General features: G+C 45.8%; 1 protein-coding gene across 1 annotated transcript in view; it reads right to left on the minus strand.

The window, feature by feature from the left end:
* LOC119442879 (ras-specific guanine nucleotide-releasing factor 2-like) overlaps positions 1–21743 on the minus strand; it is a 323001-nt gene that overhangs the window by 79401 nt on the left and 221857 nt on the right. The window contains exons 2-4 of the mRNA XM_049662434.1: positions 17833–17939; positions 6253–6400; positions 522–605 (exon numbers count right to left, since the gene is read on the minus strand). Coding sequence (XP_049518391.1) covers positions 522–605; positions 6253–6400; positions 17833–17939 — 339 coding nt within the window. The remainder of the gene's footprint in view (positions 1–521; positions 606–6252; positions 6401–17832; positions 17940–21743) is intronic.

Here is a 21743-nt window from a genome sequence, read left to right on the forward strand (position 1 = left end):
TACATTGTACTCACGGCACCTGTGGAAAACGAAGAGGGCATTCAGCTTCCAAGCCTATTTCGCCGATATTGCTAATCTCGCCGTAAATAAAAGAAAAAAGCTGGGCTGTCTCTGCGTGACTTGTCTCTGCGAATCTTCACGGTGAGACACGGAAAGAAGCAAAGAGACTATCACCAGTCTCAGTTGTCAATACAAGACGCTGCCTACGAATGATGCGCTCTCGATCCTAGCAGCGTGTCGCAAACAATTCCCCGATTATCTGGAATACTGACCATGAATCTAGCGTCTGTGTTCGTTTTCGCGAGGAATTGAAGACGACTAAAGAGAAACCGCGCAGAAATAAAGCAAGTACTTTCAATATATCTCGGAACGTGTGTATCGCCGCTCAGTCGTTTTTTTTTTCAATCACGCTATCTTTTTCGTGTGGTCACCGCACCTGCTTGCTAAAGAGGAAGATGCTGCGAACAGAGGACAACGCAGTACACGCGAAAGAAGAAGAGGTGTGAAAAAACGAGACTCACTTTTTTGATCTTTTTGATTTCTTCGCTGTCTTCGTCTTCGCTTCGGTGTGGCGTGAGTCTCCATTCTTTCTTCAGCGCGCACAGCTGCCCGGCATGTGCGGAAGAAAAATACGAACGGAAGGTCAGTGCATCATCACGTCACGTGCTATGTGTCCTGCCTTATAATATTATCAGATGTGGTTCACTTTTCCACGAAATTGATTGAACAACAGCTCATCCTTTTATATTGCTACAAAGTAATGCTTATACGATACGTTCAAGCCGCACACCATTATATTTGCCGCCCATGACAGAGATGCCAAATAAAGTTGATGCAATTCTTGGTGACCTTGGAAACGCGTTCATGGAAAATTCGGAATTATCAGGCAGGGGACGCAAGGAACACAGAATAGAACAAAAAACGAAAGACGCATCTGAAACTAGCATCATGGTTCTGAAAGTTGCATCAGTTGCTTCACTTTAGTCGATTACGTTCGTTTTCATTGTATTTTTTTTTCTTTGCTGCTACCCGATCTAATAACTTCCTGTAAAGCGTGCTTCGTCTCGTGCACCTCGCCGTGCAAAAAAGCTTGCTTTAGAAAGAAACCCTGGACTTGAACTGAAAAGAAAATAATGATGATTTTGAATAATGAAGTACTCTGATTTTAGGCTAGCGAGAAACAATCGCTGCTAATTTGATCGCATGCATTTCTCAAAGAAGGCCGTTCAGCATGAAAACTCGTCTCAGATGGCAAACGTGCGTGGCGAGTGGTCGGATAATTAGTGTGAAAAAACGATGGTCTTTCCGAAGAAGAAGAAAAAAAAAAAAGAAAAACAAGAGAGAAGTGGAACAGTAGGTGAACGGGATAAATATTTCAAAGCTGGGTCATTATCAGGTCGCGAGTTATGGCCTTTCATGAACAAGAGTTGGAGGAAATTATTTCTTAAGGAAAGAATACACGTGAGAAAGAAAGCGAGCAAAGGATTTCTCATTTTCGCTAATGCCCACAGGAGGTCATTAGCTGATCGGGGCTCGCTTTCTTCTCACTGACCGTTATAAATTAAACGCTTCCAAACTCGCATCAAGACATGCACGCTCCTTTTATTTATTTATTTATTTATTTTAGAATTTTCCCGCGTACGAACTTCGTTGATTTTTGATCGAAGCACTGAAAGTGAAGTAATTGCGCGTGGTAAAGAGCAAGCAAATTAAGAACGCTTCAGAGAGTCTTGTAAAGGGAGCGTGTAACGTTGAAAGACAATGTTATCCGCCCATCCGCTTATTGATTTTGTTGACTGAAGAAACATCTTGGGTCACACGTGTGCGCGCGTGTCCTTCGGCGGGGCGCAATTAACGGGGCCCTTTCTTTTTTCTTGTGCGTTAATTACGTGTTAATTATCGCACCGTTAACACACATTCCAGCCGTATAAAGTAGTGGTTCGAAGATGCGTCTATGTTATAACAAAGGTACCAATGTCTGCTTCTCACCAAAAGGTATTATCTTTGGAGAATTCGATTTAAGTTGCTTCTTTAGCGGGCCTTGGGTTATGATCGAAATTCCCAGCAGAAACGTTAAGGCAGCTTAGTTTATTTCCTGATAGGATCAAAGTGAAAAGCTTTCTTTCTTTTTTTTTTCGCGGTTAAGTGGTACGACTAAGTTAGTTACATTCACATGCACGTTGTTCACGTCCATATTGCACGGTGTTCATGACCTGTGTCACGTGGGCGACAAGAACATTTTCAGAAATAAGTGAGCGCAAGGTTTTTTTTAATAAAAAGTTTTAAAGGACGTCGTCACGTATGCAGTGTGCGAACACAGCCTGCGATCAACTCGCGAACATAGTATGAATGAGAGGTATGAAATTTAATTCAATAAAACATTCAGAAGAAGAGAAACATCAGCTTGACACGTGAACGTGGGAAAAAATTACAATAAGTAGCGAGTGACAATCCAAACAGTACAAGCAATATAAATAATTATGGGGTTTTACATGCCAAACCCACAATCTGATTATGACGCACGCCGCAGTGGGGGACTCCGGAAAATTTGGACCAGTTATGATGCTTGAAAAATGGCGCTCGTCAAAGCAAGCGACCTGTCTCGCAGCCGTGAGCAGACAATTTTTCAAACAATACTCCAATTAACTCATTTCTCAAGGTTGCCTTAATTGAGTTTAAACACTGATTTTCTACAAGCTGCGCTAAATTATTTGTTCATGACTGAAGCGCATTGTGAGACGAATTCAGGGATCTTGATTGAGCTGTATAAAGGGAGATGCCCCAACAAGAGTCGCTGAAAGCTCATTTGAGCTCACTTAGTGGAAGAGTTACACTGTGACTCCACACCTATCTTTCCAGATGTAAAGACAACCTTAGTTCGACATCTTTGAACTCACCGTCTCACAGCAGTTGAAATTATGAGGCTTTTCTTTCGCGTCTTGCTCCTACTGCGCTCAGCTCGCATAACTATCCCAAGTGTCGCAGATACCGCTTGTTTACCCGTACAATTACTTGCACAATACTGAAACAATTAGAAATGACATGTCACTGAACAATCGCCACCCTAATATATGCATACGTCTTCAGTATTGGTGGTAGAACGGCAGCACCGGCATTAGCTACAATATTTGTTCGGCCGTCAGCCACACCAGTAACGAAATACAATGAAGCAGCTGCTTCATTTTCCTATCCATCGCTATCTATTTCACAACGTACATCACAGTCTTCTAGCAAAAGTGCCGTAGCTTCTGCAATAATTGGAACGTCCTTATTGATAAAATTTACTGCTATCTTCTTTAGACATCGGTTGACCTGACCTGTAGCTTACGGAAACTCACCCCATTTATCAGAGTCATTGAGACAAAGTACCTCCTTTAGACATGATACCAAGAGAAGGGAAGCACAGTCGAGGACGGCAGAAAACTAGGTGGGGTGATTAAGTTAGGAAAAAATTTGCAGGCGCAAGTTGGAATCAGCTAGCGCAAGACAGGGGTAATTGGAGATCGCAGGGAGAGGCATTCGTCATGCAGTGGACATAAATATAGGCTGATGATGATGATGATAATGATGATGACCTCCTTCAAGTGCGGCAAAACACGAGGAAGAGCAGTGACCGGAGAAACTTGCTTCGATGGAAGTTCAACATTCACATGTGGAATAACGCTTCTCTTAAAATATAGAGCAACCCAAGACCTAATCACCTATATGCACTGTAAACATACAAATGTTGAGCACCTCCGCAGTCTAACTGCGACTAGGGTGGTCGTTTATATTTGTCCACGGCGCACAAATCATGTCGAGAAATTTGCATCTGCATTTGCATTACCTACGCTGCTTTCACCTATCTCCAAATGAAGTGTGAGCGCGCTGTCGCCACTGCAAATGAAGTCAAAAAGCTTGTTTTACTGGCCGTGTATAGGCGCAGAGTGGAGACGTAGACCTACAACAGAGGCCGCTGAACCAGAGTTGAGGAAATAGCGGCCCGCTTATCGGGTGCTCTTTGCATTTGAAAAACAAAAACAAAAAAAAAAAACATAACAAACTACAAAACAAAACATTGAGTTCGTGCTTGGCGACGAAGTGGTTCGTTCACATTAGCATGACGCTTCGGCGCAACAATCGAAGGAAGAAAGCGCAAGGAAAAATGAAAAAATAAAAATAAAAAGAAGTCGAATTTGTTATTCTTCCGCAGCATTATCAACGATTTCTTCTTATTTTTTTATTTTTGTGGTAGGATCATCAGTATAAGAAGAATAAGAAAGAAGACAAGAGAAAGAACTCGTGATCGTGGTTCACTAAAGCGGTGGCGCCGCACTCTTATTTAAGTTTGCACCTTCCGTCTGCGACTGCTTTATCTTGCAGGGAATCGATCGGAGAACGAGCAGGCATTCCCGCTTAAACGTGTTCACCTGTTTTCTTGATGCAAAAGGCAGGCCATCAATAAACCACGGCTTTCTCTCCGGCACTGCAGGAAACGCTGTTCTCTTGGGGAAGGCGTCGGTTACTTGGCTCGCCTTTGTGCATACTTAACTAGGAGTGTGAATAATCTGCGGAACCTCAATGGTTGGCTGTAGCACAACGATAGCTTCAGTATACGGGGCGAACCACAACGATTGCAGTTCTTGTGATTGGATTGCGAGTTAGGCCTCGTAAGGAAGAGGCTTATACGGTTTTTTTGCCCTCTTGTATGTTGAGACAGTCTCGGTGAGCAGAACAACCCTGCTATGTTTCTGTGTAATACTGCTCAGCCTTTGGGCGAGAAGGCGTGTGGTGATTCTGTCACCTTGGCGAAAAATAAGAGTAGATGACATGACAGGTGCCTCCTGTCATCTTGTTTAGTGGCATTTCAACCAAGATGAACATTTACCAACTGGGCCAACTACAATTCCAACTCTTCATACAACGCTCGTTCAAGTAGCCTCTTACTGAAGATTCTTAGTGGAAAAGTTTTGAATTATACCGCTCATGAAGCGCCAAGTATTGCTACCTCTGGGATAACCTCTTATACAAGACATTTCGTGTAGGTGGAGTGAAACACCACTCGAATGTGTTTATGCTCATCAGAGCAGCCACACTTTCAGAGTCTGCAGAGTTATAAGTTGTAAATGAAAGCTAGCGATAAAACACTATATAGTATTCTGCAGCGACAGCTGTTGTGATTTCTTCCAATAACATATAATTGATCGCCGTTGATGATATCTCGAACGGCCTCAAATACGAATCTTAGAAAACCGCTAAGGTTTCTTAAGATTCAATCCTGGGCCCTTGGAATGTGAATTGAGCGCACCTATACTGCCGAACCATGCCAGATGCTTCAACGTGCCGCATAAAAGCAGCGTATGGAGCGTAGCTGCGCTAATCCGCAGGGACGTTGCATTCCGCCACTGGTCTTGGTCGTACGATGGGTTTTAACCTTCAATTGTCCTGCCGCGGCGCAGTGTAATTGTGAAGGCGTGTGTGCGTAAAGACAGGGCACACACGTCTCACATCGGGGACACGCGTTCCACACTTGCGCATCAATAGACCGATTTAACAGTGGCTCACTGCGCTTGCATGTGCATTCTACAGCGGCTATTGGTGCTTGCAGTCCTCGCTGCTGCTCATTTATGCTTAGTTTCCAAGTTGTATTGAGTTCGCAATACAACTAACTAACTAACTAACTAACTAACTAACTAACTAACTAACTAACTAACTAACTAACTAACTAACTAACTAACTAACTAACTAACTAACTAACTAACTAACTAACTAACTAACTAACTAACTAACTAACTAACTAACTAACTAACTAACTAACTAACTAACTAACTAACTAACTAACTAACCAATTATTTAATTAACTACTAACTAACTAACCTAACCTAACTAACTTCGCAATAATTGTTACAGACAATCAGGCTAGTCTTCACGCTGAAGACTAGCCTCATTGATGGTTCCGACTAGATTGTTTTGGCATTCCTCTAGCGCGTTTGTTAATGCATGTTATCATTTCATTTATTAAACTTCTTCGCAATTTGTCATGGAGAAACCTGCGAAACAAAAATAGCTGCCGTAGAGCACGCTGAGAGCTGCAACTACCAATAGCCTTTGCTACAACGAAGTCGTAGTAAGACTTTCTGCGACACTGGTTTATTGTAAACTGTGGCAACGTGCCGAGAGTTTCCCCGAGTGTGGACCTTATTTAGTCTGCCATAGCGCTATCTTCCGCGAGGTTGCCGCTTCACGAACGGCCAGCCGTCGTGGCATGCTCACCTCGGCGCGCAGCTTCTTGATCTCGACGGTGAGCTCCTCGCACTGCTGAGTGTACTGCCACTTGGCTGTCTTCTCGCTCTCCACGATCTGCACCAGGTGGAGGTGCTTCTGCTCCAGCTCTTCCTTCTGAAGTAGCATCTTGCTGAAACTGCAACGAGAACCACGGGCGTAAAGCGAGAAAGAAAAGAATGCAATACGCGTTGTACACGCTATCTCGCTGTGAGCATTAATTATCTTTGTTGTTGAATAATGAGTGAACACGAAACCGGTACCACACAGCTTGTGGTTAGGTTCCAATACCTGTGTCCACTATGTGTATTGCATTTGTACAGTTTTATGTTTTTGACGAATGCGCAGCTAGAGTTCACGGACGATGACTCGCCTCTCCTTTATTCTTTTTCTCTTAATTTCTCGCTTTCAGACAATTGCGAAAAGTATATATTTGCGCAGGCTTCAATAAAGATGTTGACAGCCAGCACTCGTCCCGTGTTCTCCCTTGTCCGTGTTTTTTGGTGCTGTTTGAAAATGAACGATCCGTACCAACTAGCTCGCACCCAAACCCTTCTTATGTTTCAATAGGTAAATGCCTGAGAACGGGTATGAAGGAATGCTTGCGTGAGAATAGGCGATTTTTGTAAATACTAACGAATCGCGTGATTAGCGGTACTTTACTAGCCGCTGGTGCTCCCGCAACTTAGATTTCTTGCGGGCGTGTTCGCAGAATAGTGCAAACGCTCTTCTAGCAAGAGCGGACGGTGTTTAATATATGCGACACGATCATGGAGATGAACAGGAAACTTCGAAACTTCGTCAGTGTAAGAGAAAAAGACAGACGGAAAGCAACAGGCAGGGGAGTCAACCAGGAAAGTAAGTCTGGTTTATGACCTTGCAATCTGTCGATGGAGAGAAAGGCACAACCATTAAAAAAAAAGAAAACATGTCTTTCCTTTTTTTTTTCATTATGCAGTGAGTGCCCCTCTTTGCCAAAAAGGCGTTACAGCAGGGGGGTTACAGACTTAGATAAAACACTTCTTCATCTATACAGCACACTTGCGTCTCTTGCAGCCGGTTCCAATATCTGATAGTCACCACAAAGAAGTAATTGTAAAACATAGTTGTCCTTGCACGGTACTCTTTCACTTAGTGTTCATCTGGGTTCATCAAAGTAGTTGGGTTCATCAAAGTAGTTATTACTGCTTGCGCACGCACGCGCGCACGCACGCAAGGCCTCTGCGTGCGTGCTCTTCCTATCTTTATCTATCTTTATTCAAGTACCAAACTTAATCAAGAAGGACACCCAAAATTAGATAAACCGCATGCTAGCACGCTCAGAATGCTACAAACCCGCACGTAATCCACTCTGCGGTCCCTTAGCAGGATAGACCCACACTTCCCGCAGTCGTGCCCCAAATGCGGAGCCGATTCATGCTCTTTTGATCACATGCTCTGGCTGTGCCCAGCCATAGAAAACTCCATACTTGCCACAAAGAAACAGTGGGAGGAGTTCCTAAGAAACGACCACCACCACATCCAGCTCCAGGCAGTCCAGAGGGCCCACGACATCGCAACGGGATTTCGCCTCCCGGTGCCATTATAGGCGGAGCCACCGACTTGACCTGAGGGAGCCTTCGGCTCCCCCTGGCCAGTTTCTCAGGACCAATAAATGTTCTTTTCACCGTCACCGTCACTCCATCCAAGTAAAGGAGACATATGGTATAATTTGGCGTCTGATCCGGCTTCGGGCTGTTCGTACCTATATCAGCGTGTAATTTCAACTGTAACAGTCGACGAACTCGAATGAACTGAAACAGTCGACGAACTCATCTTTCACACACGTCGTGCATCGTTTTGGACGCCACGTATTACCTCGAATATATTGCTTAAGATTTCCTGGAGGATAGCTGACGTTGATTTACGTACACATGTAATCTGTTTCCGCGTATATGAGCTTTCTTTATACGTCTTAAGCAAACATTCGCTGGATCTCTTTAGTGCTTCTCGAGACTATCTCTACACACAGCGCTTGCTTGTACCGCATAGTTAATGAATGCTGCTCACTTTGCTTGTCCCATCAGTCAACCCCGTAAGCGAAACGATAAGCAAGCCGTGGCGTATAGTCACCCAATGTCGTTGTGTCTCGGCTTCCTGGGTACTCCAGCGATCCCCGTTTTCGAGCCCACGTGCGTAGTACTCACAGTGGTTTCGTTGTTCGTGGACTTCAAATTCAGACGTGAGGCCACGTCCTATAAGTAGCATTATGTTATTTCTTTTATTTCCCTGTAGACACGTTTCATAGCTCTTTAGTCGAAATGTCGATGTATACCGGTCGTGATGACTTCGGTTATGGTGCTGGTCCTCCTTGAAGCCGGTAGTTTGCTTGCTAGTTTTCAGAATGGTGACTCCTTTCTAGGTTTGCTTTCTTTCTTTCTTTCTTTCTTTCTTTCTTTCTTTCTTTCTTTCTTTCTTTCTTTCTTTCTTTCTTTCTTTCTTTCTTTCTTTCTTTCTTTCTTTCTTTCTTTCTTTCTCCTTTCTTTCTTTCTTTCTTTCTTTCTTTCTTTCTTTCTTTCTTTCTTTCTTTCTTTCTTTCTTTGTTTGTTTGTTTGTTTGTTTCTTTCTTTCTTTCATTATTCTTTCTTTCTTCTTTTCTTTTTTCTTTCCTTCTTCCTTTTTTGCTCCACGGGATCTTTGTTCTTGGTCTTGACGTTTCTGTGCAGCTTTAGAAAACGGCAGCAAAGAATTGGAGCTTGCCTTCAACAGCCTTGCTGCAGCACAGCGCATGCATGGAACCTATCGCACGACCAGGTAGCCGCAAAACGCAATTACGCGGTTTAAGCTTCCTGACGAAGCAAGCGCAGAATGCAGCAAGATAACGTATACATTTACGTTCTTTCATCAAAACACCAAACGAATAGCTAGCTAGAAAACGCGTGGCACTATTGCAGAAATCGCGCACAATAGAAGGGAGACGGTTATAGGTTTTATTATTAAGTACACGGACGCTGCAAATCGTCAAAGCTATAGAACTGACAACCGGGCTAGCTGGTAATGATACATTATGAGCACGGTAGCACTAAACAAGACGCGCTATACCGTCTTGCGTTAGCGTACTCATAATCAATCATAGCTATAACCGCCGTTGTCACCGGGTTATATCAAACTAAAATAAAGAAGAGTCCCCGCGCACGTTGCAGCTATCATGAATTGGACGTCATTTTTCTCCGGAAATCGATTACCTCGCGATGTCGCTGACTGGCGCTGAAAAGCGTCCAGCCGGGGCGCTTCGTCTATAAACGCGGCTCCGATATCATGCGGGCACACGTCGGGATCCCGTCCAAGAGGTCGACTCATTTGTCTGAGCCGTCAGCGTCGAAGCCTTTTGACAACCAGTCTTTGGCGGCGCGTCTGAACAACGCTCTCCAACCCCCTCCTAACACCTCCTTACCACCGCGTCGCATTCCCTTCTTTTCGCCACGCTCACATGTCGACTCCACGCCAGAGAGCACGACGAGATACATCGAGAAACGAGAAGGAGGTGTCCCCATAACGTTCTGTCGAAATAATTCTGTGCAGTGCAGGAACAGCTATGGGAAATACCCGCTCTGGGTGGCTCAGTGGCTACATAGTTTTTTTTTCTGGAGTGTGCGATGCCGCAGGTTCCAGCTCACGCTATATTCCGGTTATCGCAAAATGAAAAAAAAAAAAGAAATATGTTCGTGTAGACGCACTGTACTGTACGTATTTCAGATGTAATTCAAGCGGCGGACAGCGAGGAAGTCTACTGTCGATGTATACAGTATTTCTGAGCTCTGCTCGCCGGCATTCTTTCTACCCTTTGAGTACATGATGTTATACGTGAATTTCAGCGACCGCCATTACTGGCTCCGTTTAGAAACGCCAATTTTTCTTCACAGCGACTAACGAGCGCGAGGAGCCCGCTAATAACAAAATACGGCGTTCGTTTCCTAACAAATTCGCGAGTGTGTGGCTAGCCCGATGCGAGCCCTGGCTTCGCGAAAGCTGAACGCTTCTATTTAAATAAACAGAGTGCGGGGCGTACGCCTGTTAACGCTCTTATTTCCCATCCTCGGTGCCGTCAGCTCACCGTTTTATCAAGAAGCCGGCGCGCCTTTTCTCCGGGGGTTTTCCTATACGATTCTGATGAGAGCTCGTCGGCTTCCTGGAATTATGTGATGTGGAATGAAGCGAGGTGTCCGAGTGAAGACGAGTCAGAGAAAAGCGCGAAGTACGCCGAGCCCGTCGCGAGCTGTGATGCTGCACCAATCGAGTGTCGTCGTCGGCAGAGTGCGTGGGAATTGTTCTTCGCCTGTCACGAGGCCTAATTAAAAAGTCAGGACGGTCGAAGTTCTGGCCCTCGCGCTCTCCCTACACGATGTTCTAGGTTAAACGACGCGTCGAGAAATTGCCCGTAGCCTGCTCCTTTCTCCAATATACGACACGTTTTATATCTCTCAGATTCGTGCCCTTCTAGTTCAAGTTTGTTCCCCCACTCCGCCGTTTCTTTGTCTTTTCTTTTCTTTCTGAACCCAACTTCATGCGTTGTCACTTGCCACCTCTTCGAGAGCCCGTCGTGCGAAATGGCTCCTCAAGGCGATTCGTGTAATTACCATATCGGTTCTGTTGACGTCATTACACTCGCGGTATTCCGTGGTGTGAAAACGCTTTTATCGATGAGCGATTACCTGGGCTCATTTTCGCTGCCTAGCTGAGACACGGCAGCAGGAGACAAAACGGGAAGAGTGGGTCCGTGAAAGAGGTCAGAAGGAGCAATACTTTTTCTTTCTTTTGAGACTACGCTTCAGGGCAAATTTTCCGCCTCGTCTGGCACATTATTTTGGCGACGACGTCATTTCGTGTTCTCCTAGCTGTCTGCGTATTTTAACAACTATTTTCGTTTCGTTAACCTGTTATCGATGCTTCCGTAAAGACATGAACAAGGGCGTGAATGGTGCGAAAAAAAAAAGAAGGAAGAAAGAAAACGACAAGGTAAAGAACGCAGAATGAACATAAATAAGCACCTAAAGGTGTTTTTAAACTGCACAAATTAAATGGAATGCGTATCAATGACAACAGGTTTGAATGCCTCAGTTTTAAACATTTCAAAACTATTTCGATGTTCTTAGACAGGTATTCTGTACAAGGTCAGCGCAGTAACCCACGCTAGTTGTGCCGATTATTTGAATATTTAAAAGCGATAGCATCATGCATATTTTGACTAGGACGTCGATGTCGTACCTGAGTTCGGGACATGGGCAATCCTGATGTCAGTGCACGACATGTGTAGGTACTCGCGAGAGCTAAACGCGCGGCGGTTTTAATGGATTTAAAATGCATGTTTTGCCGTTACTGCGATTAGATAGACTTACCTTATCCTTACCCATTTACCCAAGACACTTACCCAACAAAAATAATGCAACACATGAAACACTAAAACAGACGAAGTGTGAATGCTTAGGTACAATGCCAACTTACATAAAAAAAATTATGAAGTCATTGGAGCAGATCTCTGCAGTGAAGCGGTAATCCACGGATCAAAAAAACTCCTTTACATTGAAAGGGTTCCTGAAAGTTCAGGGATCTGGCGGTTATCGAGGATAAGAACATAAAGAGATGTTAGAGCAAATGAAAGAAAAAAAAAGCATTCGTGGAGGACATTCAATGAAAACAAGTTGCGAGCACAAAACCCAAGAACATGCGAAGTGCCAATCACAGGCGCAATTTTAATTTCATTTTCAACTAAGATGGCGCGATACTGATAATTAAGCCGAGTTGAAGAATATGGACGAGACAAATTTAGCATGGTATCCTCCTCGGCTCACGAAAGAAACTGAAGATGTTGCGAACGTTCACTGTATGGCGGAAGTCCAATATTAACAACCGGGAGAAAAAATGGCAGTAAGAGTAAACCTGAGGGCAAGGCGTGGAAATGGATCATCTAGGAGTACCTGCCTTGTCCATAGAAACAGACCACGTGACAAAAAGAACTAATCTACTCATCGGAAATATTAGAGATGGCATCTCGTAAGCAAACGACGAACGCGGGTATTTCGCAACGCCGTCCCGTAAGCGAGTAACTGGGCCACACCGCTACGATCACCTCTTTCGCCGATGCACTCGTGAACGAGCTTAACCTTCCCACAGTCCAAGAACACTAAGTCGTGGTGGCCTTTATTTTAACGTAGCATTTCACGACGAAACGGCGAGAGCAGAAAGCTTACGAAAGGCCGAAGCGTGCAAAAGGGGGCTCCGCGCGAACTCTCGGACAAATGGGATGCGGGAACTCGAAAACGCCGTTTACTTCGAATTCGTTGGCTTGCCCACTGAAAGTAAAGAAGAAATACGAGCTGTTCGCATTCGCAGATGGCGAAATGCTTGTTTTTGCAGCTCGAGGCATACCTGCAGCCCGCGTTCATGCAGACCACGGACCACCACTTCCGACTTACGAAATCGCAGTCGAGCGCTTCCCTCAAAATAAAAAAAGAAAGATAGAAACCCCAAAAAAGGAAAAGGAAGTACACTTCATAAACAGTGCCTCTGAAACGTGCGCAGCGCTCATTGCGGACATTCGCTCTCCGAGAGAAAAGCACCGCTCGGATATCGAGTTTCTCAACGACTCCGGCACTTACGCACGCGCGCAAGCCTATCGTATGCTTGGTCGGACCGGTATACAAACAGCATCTTGTATACAGACTCTTCTGAGATCGCCAGAACGCGCCTCCTTTGCCATGAAATATGGCAGCTGAAAGCCACCGACGTACCAGCCACCCTTCCTTCTGAGACCCGGCACAAGAGCCCCTCGCACGCGTAGACTTACCCTCGCTAACGTGCTGCTTCTTATGTTGCTGTCGTTTTTCTCCTTTTTTTTTGTTGCACGCGTTCGTCTGAGAAATGGTCCAAGAAACAACTGCGCCGAGCACGCCGAAGAAAGAGAAACACTTACGAGTGGAGAAAAATGAATATATACTGGAGAGAAGAGGGTCGACTAAGCGGGGTCCGTTGGTTATTACACGCTCTCTCGAAAAAAATAACGTCAGGGAAGGACATAAAAAAAATCTTTAGACAAGAAACATCTCGCTTTGTGAGTATGAAAAGCAGCCGCTGTAAAACAACGCTGAAACTGAAAAGACTGAACAAAAAAAGAAATTCATGTTAGAGACGTCAGAGAGTGCTGGAAAGCGGTGGTCAGAGGAGAGAGGAGATTTGCCGGAACTCCTGCTTTCACGGCTTGCCAATTCGTCAACGACGCAAGAAAGACCAGCATATGGCGGATGACGCAGCGGGTAAAGTGCGCTAAGAAAAAAGAAAGAAAGAAAAAGAAAGACATTTGGCCGAAGTATTGCTAGAGGCGCACAAAGAGCATGGAACTGCCAGCAGACAGGAATAAGTGGAAAACAAGTAAATTAAAAGGCAGAACAGCAAATAGCCTTTCGTTGCTGCAATTTCTTTTCTTTCAGTGCTAGCTGTCCCGTTCCGGGCAGGACCACATTAACTCGCGCTACATGAAGCGCCCGCGAACATGTACACGCGAGTCCGCGCGCAGCAGCCTTTCAGCTGTGGGCACTTTGAGTGTGCACTTTTAGTGCACACAGCTGAAAGTGAGTGAGTGAGTTGGTGAGTGAGCAGGGAGTGAGTGAAGGTGAGGAGTGATGTGAGAGTGAGTGAGTGAGTGATAGTGCGTGGTGAGCATTGAGTGAGTGAGTGAGTGAGTGAGTGAGTGAGTGAGTGAGTGAGTGAGATTGAGTGAGTGAGTGAGTGAGTGTGAGTGAGTGAGTGAGTGTGAGTGAGTGAGTTGAGTGAGTGAGTGAGGAGTGAGTGAGTGAGTGAGGTGAGTGAGTGAGTGAGTGAGTGAGTGAGTGAGTGAGTGAGTGAGGTGAGTGAGTGAGTGAGTGAGTGAGTGAGTGAGTGAGTGAGTGAGTGATCAGAGCAGTGGCCGACCCGCCTACATCCTTACACAGCAGAATCGTCGGTGGTGCATGTCCCGCTTGAGCATGTTCAGAGAAGGTGGCGAACGCTGCCCTCTGTGAGATATGATTGACACAGCAAACGCAGTGACTGGCAGTTTATGCGAGGTCGTGCTACCTGTTGCTTCTAATCGGACACGAAGGCGACGAAACGGCATACCTTTACATTGTTCACTCTTTAATACGCACGGCATGCAAGGAGTGGGGAAGGCAGAGAGGCTTAATGCATATCGTGGTAAAGTTTGTTCGCGCGCCTGCGAGGAATGCACGTACGAGGTGCGTCCCCATTTCACGGTGACTATAGCTTGCCTAGTTTTTCGGCCAACTCAGTGTGGTGATAGTGTGCTGCCTCACGTGCGTGCCCGAAGGCACCATAGCCTCATTTTTTTCTTTTTTTTTCGTTTAATGAAAGATCGACGTCGAGATTTCTTGCTTCGTTCACTGTCGAAGCGCCGGGGAGATGCGCCTTTGCTTGGTTCACCGCTGGCGGCAATCTCATCCGTGACGAAACATATATAAATATATAAGAAGAATCAGAAAGAGAGAGAGAGAAAAAAAAAGGAGTTCGAAATTAGTTTTTCCCCAAAAGGAGAAATAAGGGTATCGTCTTCTTTCTGTTCTTCGCTCGTCTTGACGACGTCGATGCTCGCGTTGCCGCTGACGTGCCAACAGCTACACAGTATCGGAGGACGACGAACGAGGAAGAACTACAAAAAAGTAAAGAAACGGCGGCAAAAAGGAAGAAAAACAGAAAGAAAAAGCCAGCGTGGCGACGACCCAGAAGACGTTAAGCGTCGTTGTCGCCGCGTTTCGTCATTTTGAAATGTACCAAACCTGGCTTTCTTTATTTCTTCTCTCCCTTCTATCTAAAAATACAGCACTGCGCTTCAACTTCGCTCCGAAAGAAATTACCAGCGTGTGTCAGATGCAGGAAAGACGCTTCTCGTATACTGTCCTTGAGCGCCACGCTATTGCGCTCCGGGCGCCAACGTCGTTTTTTCTTTGTGTTTTCTTTGTGTATGCGTGTGCTTTCGTCTGCTTTTTGTATGCACTCTTACTGTCTTTATTTTAATTTGCCTCTCGCCACAGGCACTGAAAAGAAGCTCTTGGCTCTCGTCTGCCCTGGCAAACTGTTTCATTTCACGACGAGTGGTTTCGACAGTCCGTTGAACGGCACTGGCGTGATAAAGGAAGAGCGCCGCATCTTTAGTAGAACCACGCGTCGCCCAAGGACTGCCGCGAGCGACATTTAGAAACGAGAGAGTATGAGTGAGTGGAGACGTGTGCGGATGACTTATGAAGGCCCGTCACCTCACTTCACCTCCTCAAGAAAAAAAGAAAAAGAAGAACACTCGTCAGGCACAGAGATTTCTGAATGCTTTAGTAAAGAGGAGGTTCCTCGGAGCGATTTCCTCGTTTTTTTTTGCATAACTACTGCGTTCGTTTTCGAGGACGTCACATTTCTTATCACGCACACATGCTCTCCATTCAATGGTTAGTTAAAGAGGTAACGGAATTGGGGGAATTACAGCATACCATGCTTTGTAACTTCAGGCTGGTGGAGCATATTTTGCGGGTTACGACAGGTTCTCGTGATGAGATATCGATGAAGACCCAGTTGTTGAGCGCGGTGCGTTGCCGAAGGGAACACGTGGCGTTGGATTACTAGCAAATTTTCAGCCTTCTTTCCGAGTGCGAAGAACGAATGTGCGAAATTTAACGTATGTATATGGCACGTGCCGGGCTCACGTACAGAACAAACCTGTTGAAAGATGACGCGCGCTCTAAAACAGGGTGGAACATGACCAGGCCGAAAACTTTACTTGAAACTATGCGTCCATTGCATGTCATGATCCTACGAAAAACCACCTGCGATCAGTCGCAGCGAACCCCGAATACGTAAACAGTTATAAGTACCCAGAAGTAGCAGACATGATTTACAATAAAGCCGGACGAAACCTCTCGTACTGAAGCTGTAGCTTCGGCGCATCAGAGCTGCGACGTCTGCTCCTCGGTTAATATCACAATTTATCATTACATAAACCCAAAAGATTCTTGCAGAAATTGCTAGAGGGGACAGTGGCGCTGCGATCGTTCAATTACGATGGGAAAGATGAAAAGCACATTGACTAGCCTAGTCTTCGCTCCTTTGACGTTATTTCTAACACTTAATTCTTTTAAATTTTTACGGAACTATAGCTTTATAAACAGGGCAAGCTCATAAGTATCTGCGCACGTGCGTAACCATTGCGAATGTTTGCATCTATAATGATATGTTTGCTAAGTAACAGCGCTTAAGAACAGGACTAGGGCGACGACAGACAAAGTTGCTGACTAGCAACCGTACTGTTTATTCGTGTAGTGAAATGCTCTATATATGCGCTCATGAGGAAGTTCACGGGACCGTGACACGTGACACGTTTATAAATCGCGATCGAGATATGACCACTCTTTCCCGAGCAGAGAAACAGATGGCTCACTGACGCACGTGTTGGGGATAGCGAACGCTTCAACAAATCTCGCGTGTCCTCTGTTCCTGATATCTTTTCAAGGTAACACATTTGTAAAAGTTCGAAAGGCAATTACACTCGCGCACGGAAACAGGCAAGTGGCTATAAGCTAGGCGCACCCATTGTCGTATTGACGTATTGTAACGTATTTTCGATATAACGTAACGATATTGTCGGGGAAACAGAGCCACCCAACAGCTTTAATTAGTGGAATAGGCGACACGAAGGTGTTAATGTAGATGAAGATTCTTGTATTTAGTGGCACCATAGCCGAAATGCTATTCTGGACATCGACGAATGCCGCCATATTATCGAATTTGCCGTCTTGTCGCCTCTGATTGGCCCACAGGGCTGCTACGGCCTCTCTGATTGGCTCGAAATTTTGCCATTACAGAATTTGACAATATGGCGGAGTTCGCTGATATGTCGAGTAGCACCCACGGTCTCCAGCTTGCACGTGGCTTACGTCCTCTTCTTCATCGTTTGCAAGTTGACCTAAAACACCAAGATACAATACATTTTGTTGAAGACGATCAATTCGCAAAGCCGTTTGAAGCCACAAAGACGAAGTTCAGGCCAAATCCACGTACTGCCCATCACTTCATGGAGGAAGGAAAGTATTAGGAAAGAACATTGCACAACACGGTTGAAGCTAAGCGCATCGGCCCAACACGTGTTGTTTTCATCCCAGAGCGCGGTAGTATTTAGAGCTCCCGCTTGCAGGCAGAGCTACGCCGGGGCAGCCCAACAAGTGCGCGTTGATTAAAAGCTACCAGGAACCATTTGCGGTCAACACATTGAGCCTCAAAGGTCACGTGTTGGGCCGATACTGCGAGGGAAAAAAGCGAAGGGAATGTCTTGACGTAGAGTTCGCTAGGCGAGGCTGGCTGAGATGTGGTAGTGCTCTCCCCTAGTTTGTTTCCTTCCTCCATGCATCATTACTATGCTGACTGAACCGCCATGCCTGCAGATCTCGTAGACGCTAGTGCTACAGTTTATTATCTTGGAAACTCCGTGACCTGCACAGCGCGAACACTACGACCAACTTCGGCATAGAAGCACGGACAGCGTGCTCCCTTCGATGGGCTCACCTTGCACAGTCGATGGCATGCACCCAGTTGTTGCACTCGGCCTCAGTTTCGGCTTTCAGCTCGTATTGCCTGGCACCTTCCTTGCGGTAGCTGATTGTGAAACCGTACTGCAGACACAGAAAGAAAAGGCAGAAGCAGGCTCTTAATAAAAAGAACTGGCAACTTTTGGAGTGAAGAAGCACGCGGACGGGAACTTCACGTCTCGTTATCTGTGTAGCTATTTGAGGGCAACTTAACAGAAACGATTAAAGTGCGCATGTTTGCGTTTTAAGCTCTCCGTTATTCCGTACAAGTTCTAGTCGAACTACGTGCGTTTTCCTTCTTTTCAGGAAATCTCGGCCCGTGCTTTTTTCTTTTTTTTGCGTGCACAACTTATAAATCGCACGTTCTTTCCACCTGCCCTTAAAACTGGTGTTTGTCTGGGAGCGTAAGAGAGCATTTGGTTCGGCGTAAATGCATTTACATGGTCGAAACTACTTCACAGTGCTATATCTCTAGGGGCGTTCAGTTTTCAGCGCATCTGAAGCATACCGCTAAATTTTTTCCTATAGGCTTTGTCACAGCGACCTAAAGAGGATACACAGACGTCGCAGGAAATGCGCGCAAAAACAATATCGCGACGCGCGCCGAACAATGCGAAGGCTTTTTCTCTTCGGTTCGTGAGGGCTCGTTCTCCAGCGAAAATCAAAGGACTGCGTCGGAAAATCGCGCTGCTTTCTGTGGAAATTGAACAAGACACGCCTTCTTTGTAAATGTCAAAGCGGAATAAGGATTTCCGCCTGATGTTGTCTATTAGTATATTGCGCGAAGCACAAAGATAGACATCCTGAAAATATATCCCCGGAGTTAAACAAAAAGTCAGGGAGAAGCAAGATTCGCAAACGAAACGTCACAAGCTCAAGGGTCGCGCGTTTTCTTTGCTACAGCACTCAGTGCGTCCTTTTGGGTAGCTGTTCAGCCCGTGCTTTAGTCTAGGCTTAATAAGGACCACTCGGTTTCCGCAGCGTCAGTTTCGACAGTTCTGGACCTTCCGCTAGTGAAATTTCTCCACCGAATCTCCTACGAAGCATTTTCGCTCCGTTTTGTTTTTCATTTATTTTCTTTTTGCGCGCTGAAGGCGCACACGTTGATCTGGGAGCCCCGGTTGAACTTCCGCCCTTGTTTCCTGGCGCCATGCACTCGTATCTTCTCTTCCGTTCCCCCACAGCTTCAAGTGGCCTCGCTGCCGGGGAGAAAGCCTGTATACGAAGCTGGGGCACCTAATTCTTCCGGCAGAGCCACGGACATTTCCGGCATTCGGGTTGCTCTGTCCCAGGTCGACGTCTTGGTAAAGCCGCTTCCGGTGACCGCGGTCGCGACCTGCGCTACCGCCAACCTCGTTATGCTCCTGCCACCCGTGATTCTTCTACCAAAAACTTGGCTAAGAGTTGCGCCGAAGTGGCCCCCCTGATGTTGCCACCGCTCGACGAACATCTACGAAGGAGACGCGAAAGAGAACTAAGCGCCCGAGCGTCGAGATATGCGCCACTTTCGCCTTGATGCGCGCGCAAAGTGTACGGTCATCAAGTGCTTTCAGCTGGGCGCACTGACCACGGTCGTTAGGGCAGGAGACGCTAATGTGACGCGCTAGCGACCCGTTAAGGTCTAGGCTGAGCACGTTCGCGGCTTCCTTACGTGTTGCTTATTCGCGCGCTCCGAGAAAACGGTCCTTTATTTCCGGACTCCGAGAAAGAGTATCTCGGGTCGACGGGCAAAACTAAGTCGCAAAGAGTGCACCCTTCATTGGGTAGCACAAATACTCTCGAGCTCTTCGGAACAATGGTTTTATTTATTCGTGTAACCTAAATGCCTGTTCGGGCATTATATGGGGAATGAGGGGGGGGGGGGGGTTGTTACAATAATAAACGTGCAAAAAACATTAGTAAAATAGGCTGACATAAATATCTACGGCAGAAAAAATACATATGCAATAAAGTACCGAACACGGAGATAATCATTTAGGAAAGGGTTCAACTCGTGCACAAAACCATCAGGATTAATGACAGATATAATGTCCTTTAGTAGCCTATTCTAATGATATATTGCCAAAATAAGTGGTGGTGCCGAGGTTACGTAGGGAAAGTAGATAATCGGGTGAGGATCGGCGCCGGTGCCTCTGATTGGTCCGCTTCCCCTCGCCTAGCTTTCGGGGGCTCGTCGACGATTGCGGTGGCGTGCAATGGAGCGTTCAATATGCCACCAGAACGGATGCCCAATGAATAAGGTTTGACAGAGCGATGTCGTATACGTGGTGAAAGCCTCGGCACCGTTATACTGCCAGAACGCCACATACTGAATCCCGAGCGTACTTGATCGAGCGCAGTAGTGTTTGCTCTCAACCAGCCTTGGACCACTGAAACCGCGTTATTTTCGTACTGGTTTGCGCTCGAAAGCGGAAAATTCGAATTACCTGAAACTAACATGGCGTTCAACGTCGATTGAAGTAGCGGGTATTTGAGGGACCCGAGGTTACGTGAACGTGCGTCAAAGCTGTTTACGAAACTGTGGGCGCTTATTATCGTCGCCACGGTAACGAAGTGCAAAACAAAGCGCTTTCATTATAACGTCGCATTGTATTGGCCGGTCTCACGCGCACGCACGCCTTTGCCATTGACAATAACATCGCAGAGGAAACAGTCACTTCACGTTCAAGCCACTCCTACACTGTCCAAGTGTACAGCCAATCCCGTGGCTTGTTTGTCTGACTGCAGAGAGACAGAACAACCGATGTACAGCCAAGGATGGCGGCTGCCGGTGCGGGGAAGACAACGTCTTTTGTCCGAGGAGCTCAAGGCGCTTGAAGCTCTGTCTTCTGCCTATTGTCATTTTCTCAACCCCCACGCATGTGGCTTCTGCTAGTGTTTTCAAAGCGCTTGTTTTCTTTTTTTTTCAATGCAATAATATGTCTACCATTCGTGGCATTTATTTTAAATGATGAGAGAATAAAAAAGTTGAACAGGCCAGATTTAAGCATTAGCAAAGATTACACTCAAAGAACAGAGTGTTATTTAAGTATACTTTATTTTTTAGAAGGGAGGGTGGAAGGGGTGCATGCTCATGATGACAGGTTTACGGATGGTGAATAGTACATCGTAGGCACGTCATTCGCTTCTTGTGCAACATTATCTGTTTGCCAACATATTTGTTACAGATATAAGGAGTCCGGGTTACAAGACTAAGAGGTTAGGAGTCCGCGTCTCTTCTCACTTTCACGCAGTCTCAGCGATATGATCTCAGTGTTTTTTCCTGAAGCTTGTCTTGGGAAACTCTCAACGCTGATATTTTCTGGACTGGAGTCATTCCGATCTTATATCTTACTTCGTGTTTTTAGCTTCACGATGAAAATGTAACGAAAATCAACATTTTCTGCACGCACGTGAAGTGCTCGAATGCTACATTTCACCAGAATTGTTTAGATGCCATATAAGCCGTTTATCGTTACACTTGCGTCCTGCACACAACAGCTATCCTTGCATCTCATACACTGCGATTTTTAGTCTTTAACGCTGTTTCTGAGGCCTTCGGACTGGTAAGCAAGGAATAACACAGTTCACTCGCGGCGCATATGTCTACGTTGGTTGCGAACACCTTAGCGTGTGTGCGTTCGTCTGTGCAGCGTGAACGTGATTGCACGCGTGTGTTTGTTGGTAAACTCACATCTTAAAGCGACATAAAGACTTTACACTTTCCAATCCATATACGCGAGCAATCCTTCCTCCTTATATTCATCCATGCCAGAGATTTTCTCAAGACCGCGAACCAAAACCCTTGAAGCGTTACTAAAGATATCAGTCTCCGCCTTCTTGCTTAAGTAAAAAGGTACAGTATCACCCGTAAGTACAGTGACGCGTTAACAGGCGAAATAACTTAAC

The sequence above is a fragment of the Dermacentor silvarum genome, chromosome 2 (genome assembly GCF_013339745.2).
Source record: "Dermacentor silvarum isolate Dsil-2018 chromosome 2, BIME_Dsil_1.4, whole genome shotgun sequence".
Classification (NCBI taxonomy): domain Eukaryota; kingdom Metazoa; phylum Arthropoda; class Arachnida; order Ixodida; family Ixodidae; genus Dermacentor; species Dermacentor silvarum.